Source organism: Calonectris borealis, chromosome 8 (genome assembly GCF_964195595.1).
Source record: "Calonectris borealis chromosome 8, bCalBor7.hap1.2, whole genome shotgun sequence".
In the NCBI taxonomy this organism is placed as follows: domain Eukaryota; kingdom Metazoa; phylum Chordata; class Aves; order Procellariiformes; family Procellariidae; genus Calonectris; species Calonectris borealis.
This window is the reverse complement of record NC_134319.1, coordinates 29,427,637-29,440,668: the sequence shown is the minus strand read 5'-3', so window position 1 is coordinate 29,440,668 and position 13,032 is coordinate 29,427,637. Positions and strand designations below refer to the sequence as shown.

Genomic DNA, 13,032 nt, shown 5'->3' with positions numbered 1-13,032 from the left:
CTATTTCCAAGAAAAGGTGAGCTTCATTACACATCTGCAACATCGTGCCTTTAAAGAAGCCAACAAACACTGGTTCTGACAAAGGATTTAGCCTGGGACAAGATAAAGTCATCCTTAAACAAACAAACAAAAAAAATCAGTTAACATTCAGGAACAGGAAAGATCTGCAGCAGTTTCACCAAAACACATGCAAGATTGTCTTGCCAGTTACAAATTTATGAGGTTGACAGTCATTATAACCATATGAAATACGAGAACTTTGAAGGTGACAAAAACATTAGTGACAGCAGGAATTTCTCATCATTGTTTCTGAAAGGCAAGATTTTATCTTTCCGGAAAAAGCAGCAAAATGAGAAAGAGAAGGCACGCACTTCAACAAAAAAGGAGCAGTGAGCTCTGTTTGAGGAGTAGGAAATTAGACCAAAAGCAAACAGTCTCTCAAAAGTCAGATTCTAGTAGCAAGCAGAAAAAAATACTTTTTTAAAAAAATGCATAGTTATGTAGTCCAGCCTACCACCTGTCAGGGAATTACAAGAGGCAGATGGTTACCAAAAGGAATTGGGACAGAATCTGTTTCAGTAAAGGATTCTTCCATATTAGTTCACACAAAACTATTCTTCATCGGATGCAGTACAGCTTCTTGATTTTTCTAGCAAGGAAGACGACTGGTTTCTCTATGCCATGAAGCACAAACTATATTAACAAACATGCTAGATCATCATCCACAGCACGAAGATTAAATAAAGACTAAAACTGCAAACAGACCAATTTAAACTTCTCCCAAGATTACTTGACAAGTAAGTATTTGAAAGAAGAGACTGCAGAAGAACTCTTATGAAGATAGCATATCTACACTTAAGTATTTTTAGAAAATTTAATATCGTTTCATTTTTGGCTGACGTTTACTTACAAACATGTGTGTTTGGGCCTTTTTTTTTTTTAGCTGCACACAATGTCCTCTAACCTCAAGGTCTCGTTGGAAGCTTTTGATTTCCTGAAGTGTTCACCCTCACTGTTCCACACTGTTGGGCTATAAGCATTTATCAGGACAGACTCCAAAAGAGTTATTTGCTCAGCCCTCCCCTCTTCACTTACCTTAGAGATGATTTACAATGTTATAAACCATACTTATACTACATTTCCTTATTGCTGAATAACTCATTTTTTATTGTAGTTTACTCCTGTCAGCATCAGCTGCAGTTTAATCTTGAAAAAAATCATCTCTCTCTCCAAACTGTTCTAGCAGTCCTCCATCTACCCTCCATATTTTGTGCCCTGGCCTCAGCGTCACACTTCATGTCTCCAAGCTGGACGTGTACTGTTATCCTGCACCTTCTTGGTCTTTAATTGAAGATGCAGGAAAGGGATTGAAGTCCATCCAGAGAAACAAGCTTCTTTTAACAAAACACTACTGAGATGACAGAACAGGATCACTGCTGGGCTGAGCTGCAGGACCACATTAGAACAAGAGGCATTCGGGTGACTTGCAAGATGTTTGTCCACTCACACCACATGGCTGCATTCACTGTGGAGCTGGACAGGATTTTGGGACATCATGGGACATCACCTGCACACACATTTATTGGGCAAAAGGAATATTACAGACACAATACATGAATTCTTAAAGGCCAGCTGGCCAAGAGCTTTTCACTGCACAGGCTTTCAAACAAAGCAAGATAGAGGAGGCCCCAAACACAGCCCTCCATTGCCATCGTAAGCCTTCAGCCTCCAGAGAGACGCAGATCAGCAGTGAGACTGCAGAGAAATGGCTATCACTAAGGCATCCTGTGGATGCACAGAGCTACGGCCCTACACGTGTCAAACATATGCCAGTATGAACATGCATAGCTACTTCTGAAGTTACTCATGTTTTACTGTGAACACCGAAACTGGCACTGTGTGTTTCAGACAAGACAGTTCAGTTCCCCAAAGGCTGTAACGTTCATTGTTCAAACAGCCAAGCTGCTGTTTCCTAAACGGTGAGACCAGTTTTAGTTCCAAACTGACCCGATTCTTGAAGTCTAAAAAGTCAGCGGCCTTGAGAAGTCATCATCTGAAACCACTGCTGCGCTGATAACCTTAATGTCACCATAAACAAAGAAAATTCTCAGAAAGCCCACTCCATTAAATTGTTTTAGAAAGCCATGGGAACATAAGGCTTGGGGAGTTCCTCTCTCTTTCCAGGGTTTCACTGAAGGGAGGCATCCTTCATGCACACAAGGCTTTCTGGAGAGACTGTCCACACAGAAGAAAGATGGCACAAGACCAGGCCACAACATGGGTCTAACCATTTTTCCCAATGCTAGTCAGTCAGAGAGCATAAGAGGTTCAGAGAGGGAACCACCACAACTGCATTGCCAAGAACTTCAGTGGTTAATCAGAAAGACAATCTACCACAAACCCAAACAGAATCACAGCCTATTACCACCAAGGTCTCCTCCAGGTGAGTTGCAGAACTCATCCCTAGTTGACAGCAGCCATCCACCCAAATCCTGTAAGCCAAGCTAAGTTTTCAATGCCTCTACAAAGCAAAATAATCCCTTGTAGATTATATACTCACACTGTACACACTCATGATCCATCATATCCTCTATGCTCCAGTAATAAGCCTGAGATTAACTTACTACTGACAGATGCTAGAAGCCATAACAAGGTTTGTAATTTCTGCAGCATGAAGCAAGATTTTAGGGGTCACTGAAGGGTTGTTTGCTCCACACCCAAGCTCTCTTCATGTTTTCCTTTGCAGGTTTCACTTTCTGCAGGCTTTAAGGACATACAGACAGAGAAGCAGTATAGAAGCAAGGGTACTTGCTCATTAAGGGAAAGACTCATTTTCTCCTATTTACACCTAGTTTCAAAGAGCTACGCAAGCAGTGGTGCATTTCACTTTTATGTGGTTTTAACTTCATTTAAGAATATATAATTTTTTTAAAGTTAATGAGAGTTCTTAACTGGCAGCCTCCTTTGCAGTTAATGACAACTGGTTTATAATGAGAATGATGCTCTCTGAGAAAAAAGCTAGAACAACATGAAACCTCTGGTCTCTAGTAGTCAAACTCCTCACAGTGCATTTGTCTGAACTACCGATCACTACAGATGTTCTGGTTTCAAACACAGTATTTTCTAAATACAGAGAAAAACATGCTAAAGGTTCTTCAGAACTGAGGAGCTAGTTCAAGCTTAGTTCCAAAACAAGTATCCCAATCTACTTTGTGAAAGGAAAAATGCAAATTAAGTCCGTACCTCAGTTTTCCAGTTCTAGGGCTGTTTTTTTACCTATGATTTTGAAATAAGGGCAAAACTATACTCAGCTGAAAAAGTGTGCCAGCTAAGAACGACTAGTATGACTCAAAAAAACAACCCCAAAACCGGAGGTATTTGTTTATTTTTGAGGTATAGAGACATTTTGTGACTAAAGATTACACTGAATTTCCTGTAAGCTGCTTCCTTACATCATGCATATCACTTTCTTGAAATTCACACTTTTTCCCCCTACAGACTCAGAGTAAAGCAGACTCATTTATGAAGCAAAAGTAGCTTTGCTAGTCAGAGAACTCCAGATAAAAATCAGTCACAGCAGGAAAAATAATAGTAGCAAAAACATAAGCTTTCCATACATAACGCTTCTTCTCTTCCCTCCCCTTCTCCCACCTACGCCCTGTTTCAGATTTGCCCTGTTCTTCAGCAGCATTACTATTATCTACACGGAGATTGTTATCGCAGGTTAAAAATACCCCCAAGATGTATCAGCAAAGCACTGTTAATGCACACACCTGTAATAGCAAAGCCATGCTTTGCACTTTTATAAAACACGTATCTTCTTACAAAATAATCCATACAAGCAGAAGTGCAACTCTGATAGTCGCACTGCATTGAGGCTCAAGAATCACGATACCTGTCTGTCAAACCCATGCGCACATAAGCCTGCAATACTGCCTGGTGCAATGGGAAATTGCCCTCCATTGTGGTGGCTTTGATGCAAACAATTTTCTTTTAAGGGTTCCACCGACATCTGCCCCCCAGACTGCAGAACAAGTCACAGATGTGATCTGCATTCAGTCATATACAACTCCAGTTGTACATCGGGTGAAGGCCAGAAGTCCTGCATTTCATTCCCATGAAGTGTGCCCAGCCCATACAGGAATGTTTTCCATAGTACGTACCAGTCCATTGCGGCGGGCAGCGGCAATTGTACGTGTTCACACCGTCCACACATATACCTCCATTTTGGCAGTTGTGATTTGGGCAGTCGTCAACGTTGTGCCCACAGACGCTTCCCTCGAAACCTGGACAAAGCAGAAACACAGCACACTGAAATGGGCTTCCAGCCTCTTTTGAAGAGAATTCACCCTTTATGCAGCTTCCCCACTTCTTTTTTTCTTAAACTCTTGCCCTGTTAACCTAAGCCTGATGAACCTCAATCTAGCACGCTGACCAGAGACTTCGTTGAATGCCTTTGCTGATAGCATGCAGGTCAGATTACACAGTTAGAACACTACTACCGCGGGTAGATGGCCAAATACGTTTTCACCACCAAAAAGACAAGAGTATTTTTTCTTTAAGTGACTAATGAGCACTGTCATTCAAAGCAAACAAATAAAAACCAAGAGATTTAATTTCCTATGAGGTAAACCCGTCACTGCCCACCAAGCAGCAGTTAGAGCACCACCCAGGGCAAGTTTTTCCCATGGCAAAAAAATGCCCGGCGTTCACTTCATGAATACCTCAGCACAGTTCATATGCTTGGCTACGTCAAAGAAAGATCTTCCATGCTTTGAAAATGAGCTTCCAAATTCCTGATTTGGCCCTCTTCAGTGTTAGAAAAGTCAGTCAATCAACAAATCCGCCACCACCCAAATGATGCTTACACACTAAGCCCTGACTGAAAAGCAGAAGAAACCAGACGCCCTTCTCCAATGAAAATCAAGGCTCCTAATGAACGTAGCCACACTGGCAAAATACCCATGCTAGATCTCCCTCTCCTTTCAAATAAGGAGAAGTGGGGACATTACGGAAGAGAGTCATCAATAATCCATCTCCCCCTTAATTTCCCCTGCTGACTTACTTCATGCTTCATTAAATAAACCTGCCATTTCTGCTGGATGAGAGAGCTACTTATCAAAGCACAAGTGGATGCATGATAATGTGGATGAAGTAAATGATTCCAGAACACACGCGTTAATTTAAAACATCAGCTCTGCCTCTTCACTGCTTTGGAATGTAATATTAACATGACACAGTCCTCTCATCCAAAATTATGCTTTAACCCCTCTACTTTTGATGCCCTGTTCCAGACGCTTCCATAACATCTGTGTCAAGTCACATAGACCCTGTAAGCAACATCTGGTCCAACGCAGATCGTGCTGTGTGGCAGACGAGACAGACTGTAAAGCTCTGAAACAGCTTCTCCAGACTACCACTACTCCCAAGAGACTTGAGATGATTCGTATGCATTCCCGCCTCTTGAACTTCTCCAATAGCACAGGTAAGAGTCAGAAGCGGAGTGCTGTTGCTAAGCTGTATCAAGTGCATAAGCATCTATCGGCAAGGGAGAACACACCCAACATTAAAAAAACAAACAAAAAAAAGAGAGACCTGCATTATTACCTTCTTCCTGCAAAGCTCTTCCCACCTTCACCCAAGATCCTGCAAATTCCATGGCAGCAGGGAAGGTTAAAATGAAGAGGAAATACAGCGTGGTCAGTCTGAACTCTAACCATCACAGCAGCACCTTCCTGGCAAAAGGTGCTGAGGAACAACTACCAAGGAATACAATTAGTATCAGATCACTATATTTAGAACTGTATAAAGCTACCACGCATGACCAAAGGCTCAGCTGTAAAACACAGGGGTGTCCTATCAGCTTGCTTTTCAGCTTGAGGAGAGTCATCCCACTGACCACAGATTGCGCTCATGCCAGCAACGTGATCAGCATGGAAATGCACCCAGAACCACAAACTCGAAAGGTTTAAGTTCCTATCCTTTCAGCTCGGACAATATGAAGACTTACTCTACTTTCTAGTAAACAAATTCCTGACAGCAGGCATCTCACTGTACTGCACACAAATTTTAAGTGGCCCAATGATTTTGAGTAATAATAAAGCATGGAACTCAGCCCAATACTAAAACCTCACCAAGCCATTGTACATTTTCACATTTTAACCAGCTATATTACCATCTAAGAGCTGGTCCTCAAGTGTCTCATGCAAATGTAGAAAACCATTAATCCCACACGAAAAGCTGGAGGATACCATTAGTGACAGTAGAATAGAAACAAAAAAAAGCTTACAAAAAAACCGATGTAATAAAGGTTCAAGAGAAATGACACACAGCCAAGTGTGCTCAGTCAAAAGACATTTCCAAGGGAAAGGGAATCGGGAAGGGTTGAAATGGTGAAGACGACACTATTTTGAGTGCACAGCTGAAGAAAACACAAGTTTCCTTTTTGGTAACTTCCCAACTCCCAAATTCCCTTTAAATTTGTCTTACTCTCAAGAACAACTTTGGCTTAGTTTCAGAACATCTAAAAGTTGTAAAGGCATGATTTTTGTGTCCTCTTCAAGTTGAACTTACACTGCAATATTGCGATCTCCTTAATTTGTAAATAAAACTGTCCTAGTGAAGTTTAGCTTTCATTCGTACAACCGGTCCTTTAGAGTCACGGTTGTTTGGGCCAACGCACCTACATTTGAGCACGACAAGCGTGAAGTTGCCCTGAGACACACGAGCTTTTCTTAAGCTGGGTCCCAGGATCTGATTTCGCAGTTACACAACCTGACTCTCTTCCAGAAAGGCAGAGTTCACTGTTTTGATGTATTTGGACACCTGACACTGTTTCCTGTTCCCCCCTGTGCTGGGACTCACATGTTGTCCTTTGCTTTCTCCCTCCAAGAGAACAGCTTGCAATACATATCCTGACTTTTGCTCCGTATCTCCAAGCACAGCAAACTAAGGAATGAGAACCTCAAGGGGAAAAGTGTTCCCACTGCTCACAGCATGCTGTTCCTCCTCTAGTACACAGAGGTATACAAGGAGATAACTTTACTCCTATGTCATCTGAACTCTCCAGCCCATTCCAGAACGCTATATCCAATTCCCTCCAAATCTTAATCCTTAGCCTTATTTCAACCTATAAATGATGTCTCAGACATTCTGCAGGACCAATTATGTATGGAGGCAAGAAATTATACTTGAATGAAAATGTCGAGTCATTGCCAGATTTAGGGCCTGCTGACAAGAACGTAGGGATCTCGACAGAGTGCTAAAACTGACCTGCATCATTTTAGCAGAGAAGTAAGTTTCTGCGTACCAGTGCCCAACAGCCGTTGCCTGCATGCAACTCCAAAGGTTCAGCTTCTGGAAATAAATGCGAGATGGGCTACTCCACGTAAGAGAGCCAGCTCACCGGAGCAGAGGCACGTGCACGCCGTCCGGTACCCCAGGACTGCCGCCGTGCAGAACCTCACACCCCGCAGGAAGCGGCTCATCTCCACACCCCAGCAAGGAGGGTCTTCCCCACCGCGGGAAATTCAGTACGTCTGCTAGACCCACTCATGATGCTCGCTGCGCGGGGCAGCTGACGCTCCGCTACAAACCGGTGTGAGGTTACTTCCGTTACTTCCCCTTCCCAGGAAGTGCTCCAGCTCTCATAAACAGCCTGCGCCAGCCTGACAGATCGTTTCCTGAACAAGCCCTTGGAATTCCCTAGGGTCCTTATCTTAGTTAAAGGGTAATTATTTTGATGGATAACAATGAATAGTCACTTTCCCAGCTAAGAACTTCCTCTATTGACTTGTTTAACATTCCATTAAAGGTTAGTTGCCAAATGAACTCCTTTTTTGTCAAATATTTATAACTACGAGCTCATTCTTATATTTAAAGGAGTTGCTAATGCTTCAGGTTAAGTCTCTTTCACAGAAGTATTTTGTTTTTACTATGAGACTCTGTTATGATTGACCTAACATGCTCACTTGTCTACAATCTTGTTTTTACCTAAATCAACAAAGCCCAGAGGAAAAAGGATTACGCTAGACAGATAGAAAATAAGAAGTTACCTTTCATACAGATGTAATACTGACAGTATATATAACTCTTCACTTACACTTGCCACCAAATGCTGACTTCTTCTAACACACACGACTTCATAAATTACCTAATGCAAGATTTGTTCGTATAAATCCACAAGTGAAATGGGAACCTGAGAATTTAAAATAGCAGCTTGACTACACTGTACATAAACAGTACTTGTGCTACTGTAGAAAAAGCTGCTGTGACATGTAACTCCAGGTTGTAGGTTTTTTCCACATTTTCAAGCTCTCATTCTCATGTATCTGTATTCACAAAAAATGAAATTCACTCAAAAGCCAACAAGAAAACATCTACAGGAAACAAGAACCCATTTCAGGGCCAGTCCAGGAGTAACCTAATTATGCCTAAATTGCTGCTTGGGCACAATCAGTTTCCTCGAAGCAGTTTCACAGATCACAAGATGCAAAATCATATCAAAAACCATTCCAGCTGTGCTGGTTGTGGCTGGGATAGAGTTAATTTTCTTCACAGTAGCTGGTATGGGGCTGTGTTTTGGATTTGTGCTGGAAACAGTGTTGATAACACAGGGATGTTTTCGTTATTGCTGAGCAGTGCTTACACAGAGTCAAGGCCTCTTCTGCTCCTCAGCCCACCCCACCAGCGAGGAGGCTGGGGGTGCATAAGGAGTTGGGAGGGGACACAGCTGGGACAGCTGACCCCAACTGACCAAAGGGATATTCCATACCATATGACGTCATGCTCAGCATATAAAGCTGGGGGAAGAAGGAGGAAGGGGGGGACATTCGGAGCGATGGGTTTGTCTTCCCAAGGGCGTGATGGAGCCCTGCTTTCCCGGAGATGGCTGAACACCTGCCTGCCGATGGGAAGCAGTGAAGGAATTCCTTGTTTTGCTTTGCTTGTGCACAGCTTTTGCTTTCCCTATTAAACTGTCTTTATCTCAACTCACCAGTTTTCTCACTTTTACCCTTCCGATTCTCTCCCCCATCCCACCAGGGGGGAGCGAGCCAGCGGCTGCGTGGGGCTGAGTTGCCAGGGTTAAACCACGACACCAGCAGTTCGAGATGTAACTGCCTCCTGCCTCTACAGCCACAACGCTGAGCGATGGTAACATCTTACGTCTTAAGGCAGTCCAGAAGGAAGGGCTAGAACAACTCCATTTATAGTCACAATATCATCGGCATTGCTCCAATTCAGAGAGGGAGTCTAAAGAGGAATTTCTAGTCCATAATCTTGGCACACTCTTCCAGATGAACAGGCCTTGTTCACATCTTCCCTGGGCGTGACAGGCCACCATTTCTCTTCTCTTTCTGTTGACCTTTCCTTCCCAGACAGAACCTTTTCCAACACTTCAGAAATTTCGCTCTGCATGCTTCACTAAGGGGGAAGAAATGGCTGGGTGCCTTGCCTTTATCAAAGAATTTAATGTAAGCATTTTGGCCTCTCCAACCTCTCCCTTTTTTTTGCTGTTTTTCAAATGACTAGTTTTAAAAATCAAGCTAGCAAAACAACATGGCCAACTTAAACAAATACAGGAAATACAGAAGTGAAGGCTCTCAAAGCCGCATTAACTCACCCCCACTACACACATTGTGTAACAAGTCCAAAAAAGCAGCTAATAATCCAAAACGTGTGTGAGCAGTGTGGGTGTGTAACTGTTACTATAGTAATCTCATTTTCATTTCCTGACCATAGTTTAGCCAGCCCACACACTTGTCTAAGGGAAAATGTGCTCCTACCCAGTCTCGTGCCCCTGTAAGAGAATCACAAAAGCAAACTGTCTTATCAGCTTTACATGATCAAGTCCTTCAAACTTCATCTTCCTCTCCTCTTCCTTCCACCACACTGCTTCTGCATGAGATCTTAAACTCCTTGAACTGGTTAAACAGTTCTGACTAAGAAAATTCTGAATTTCTGATCAAGCCTGTTAATCCAGCGATACTTAGTTTACAATTTCATTTTAAAGGGATGCAAAGCAGAAAAGCAATGAATTCCCTGAGAGCAACTGTTAGTTAAGATATGGCATTTTCGAAGACCCTGTATGTTCAAGCACTGTTTCTTCAAGCATAGTTAGAAATGGTTGCTTTCACACAAAAATAAAGATGATACATCCTTCTATTTTAAGATCAACTTTCCTAAATTCTTCAAAGTCACATGCTTGCTCAGACAACCCAAAAAGTTGTTGAGCAGGCACTAGCTAAGGTTGGCAATGTACACTTAAGGTCATTTGAGCCGACACTTCAAGACAAAGGTCTCCAAAAAGAGACTATTTTTCACACGTTAAGTTCTAAATGCTCTTTCTGCATATATCTGTGACTCCAGATGATCCTCCTGAGAACGCACTCACTCTACATTCATCCTAAAAAGCATATGGCAGCTACATCTTTCACATAAATAACAGAGAAATGCTTAAGGGAAGAGAGTTTACTTTTCTAGATTACCACACACCAAGTGTTCATGTGCCAAACTGCAATACACTTAAGTAGGAAGTCTAGTCAAAAGCATTTCCAAACAATCAGTTTCCCATGGACTGAGTTATTCACTAAAAAAGTATCAGCCTAAAAAAAAAAAACAACCCTGATATGCAAAGACGACTAGTACTGCCCTGTGGTCAGTACGACAAGTGGATGGGGAGGAGCAGGACAGGATGAGACCACCAGGGTCCCAACCAGGTGACATATCGCCATTTGCAGAGACGGGTGCCTTGGTGATTGGAGCCCAGCTTGACAAAACCAATACAGCCCAATACAGCTTACTCAGATCCTGAATAAGCATGTCACCCCTGCTGTGGATGAACTCAGGGCAGCTAATAGCATCACAAAACAGGCAAGCATAATTTATCTGGAGGTACTGCAGGACAAAAAGGTGTGGTGAGTTGGAAATGGTATCTCGTAAGATTTGGAGAAACTGAAGGAGAAAAAGGAAGAGAATAGGATGTACTATGTTTTAGAGGTAAAGAGTGAGAAGGAGGAAGACACATGTTCATTCAAACACTGAAGTTAATTGTGGCCTTTACTGACCCAAAACTATGTATTTGTAGAGGTTTATGTTCGTGGAATTTCACACTCCAAACAGGCATTAGGAGTTACCACCCTAATCTCCTTGAATCTACCTCATAGTTCTTACCTATTCGATTCTCTGCCTCTAACTGGGTTCCAAAGAAATCTGTAATTTCCAGCCCCCTTCCCTTTTCTTCCCTTCCATATGATGAAATCCTGACGCTCAGAAATTAACATCCTAGCAGAGCTTCCTGCCTTGCTGAGATTTCTCCCTTCAACCTTACATTACACGAATATCACACAGAAACTCCAAGAGAAGTTTTCAGAAGAACACAGACAGGAATGCAGTGACAAGACTACAAAACCAAGCACTTTGAAGCAGCATCATTTACCTGGCAGACAGTTGCATTCAAAGGTGAAGTCACTTGTTTGATGACAAGTTCCTCCATTCATACAGGGTGATGGGGAACACGGCACATACACGCTCTCACAGCGATGCCCTGTATAGCCCGGCTTGCACTGGCATCGGTATGAACCGGGCAAATTGACACAGGTCCCACCGTGTTGACAAAGGCCTGGTGTGGCACATTCATTCACATCTATCTCACACTTCTGGCCAGTGTAGCCAGACAGACAGATGCAGGAGAACTTATTTCCAGATACAGTACATGTACTTCCATTGGCACAAGGTTGAGATGTACAGGCATCAATCCACTGGCAATCCTTTCCTGTAGGATCAAGACAGAGCACTCCATTAATAAAAAGTTATTTCTATGGAAAATAGTATTTCCTTCCGGCTACCTCAAAATGATTGGTGTACTAAAACTTAAAATTATTACAGGAAAATTTATGTCTGCACTTTACAGTATTATATTTGAAATGAAAATCAATTTGTGGTTACAGTACAAAGTCATTTTATTTACAGGGTAGCAGCAAGATATGGAATGTTGTGATTTATAAAAATGACCCATGACCTGAAATCATACTACACACTGACAGTCACTCTTCTTCTACATCCCCTTCAAGAATGAAAGGAGTGAGTTTCCATGCTTCCCCTCAGGCACCCAATCATGGTTTTCCCATAAAAAGCTTTTGCTGGCCAAATTTACTTCATTTTTTTCTACAAGGTAGACTCTGAATTCAAAGTGTGACAGCCACTCCAGAGTAGCTTCTCCACTCAGTTTTCCCACGTGGATAACCCCACAAGATCTAAATGTCTTTCTGCTTACGTGTAAAGGGTAGGGAGTTTGATTCCCTACCCCTCTTTGCTTTTTTTAGTCATGGAGTCATTTAGACTTCTTCTCATTTCCTGTGGTGGAGCTAGTAAATTTGAGAGCTTATTACGACTGCCCCAGAACATTCCAGGATGAAGTAATTCACAATGAAGGGAGTCTGGAGGTTCAAATGCAGAAACCCACCTGTGTAACCTGGAGGACAGACACACTCGTACGTTTCCTGGCTGTGGGGATGACAAGTTCCTCCATTCAGGCAGGGCTGGGACACGTAGCAGAGGTGCGATTCAGAGTATTGACAATCCTCTCCCGTGAACCCTGGAGCACATTTGCAGGTAGCCTTTCCTATCAGAGACGTAGTTTCACAAGTTCCCCCGTTCTTACAGGTATTGCTTTCACAGGGGTTTCTGTACTGACAGTAGTCTCCAAGAAAGCCTTCTCGACACCTGCAACAGAGAAGAAATTACTTGCGGCACGTTCACCTGAAGCCTTGCTGCCCTGGGAAGATCCTAGGAATGAAGTCCCATGACCACTGAAAGTCTTGGAATTTGCTGTAACTAATGGTAACACTAACAGACCTAAATGCTAACGTCATAGATGTAACAGGGCCTTCCTCTGGGATTGTCCGAAACAAGACCACTGAAAACTTAAGTTCAAATTGTGAAATCGCTCATTACAAAATAAAGAAATAAATACTGCATGCAATCAGAGTTACATCAAATGCAGGAACTTATTCTTGCACTTCCCTTCAAAAC

The 13,032-nt window shown here is 42.6% G+C and overlaps 1 protein-coding gene across 1 annotated transcript in view; it reads right to left on the bottom strand.

The window, feature by feature from the left end:
* Positions 1–13,032, bottom strand: part of NOTCH2 (notch receptor 2) — an 87,708-nt gene that overhangs the window by 54,888 nt on the left and 19,788 nt on the right. The window contains exons 3-5 of the mRNA XM_075156644.1: positions 12,464–12,723; positions 11,438–11,773; positions 4,164–4,286 (exon numbers count right to left, since the gene is read on the bottom strand). Of these exons, the coding sequence (XP_075012745.1) occupies positions 4,164–4,286; positions 11,438–11,773; positions 12,464–12,723 (719 nt within the window). The remainder of the gene's footprint in view (positions 1–4,163; positions 4,287–11,437; positions 11,774–12,463; positions 12,724–13,032) is intronic.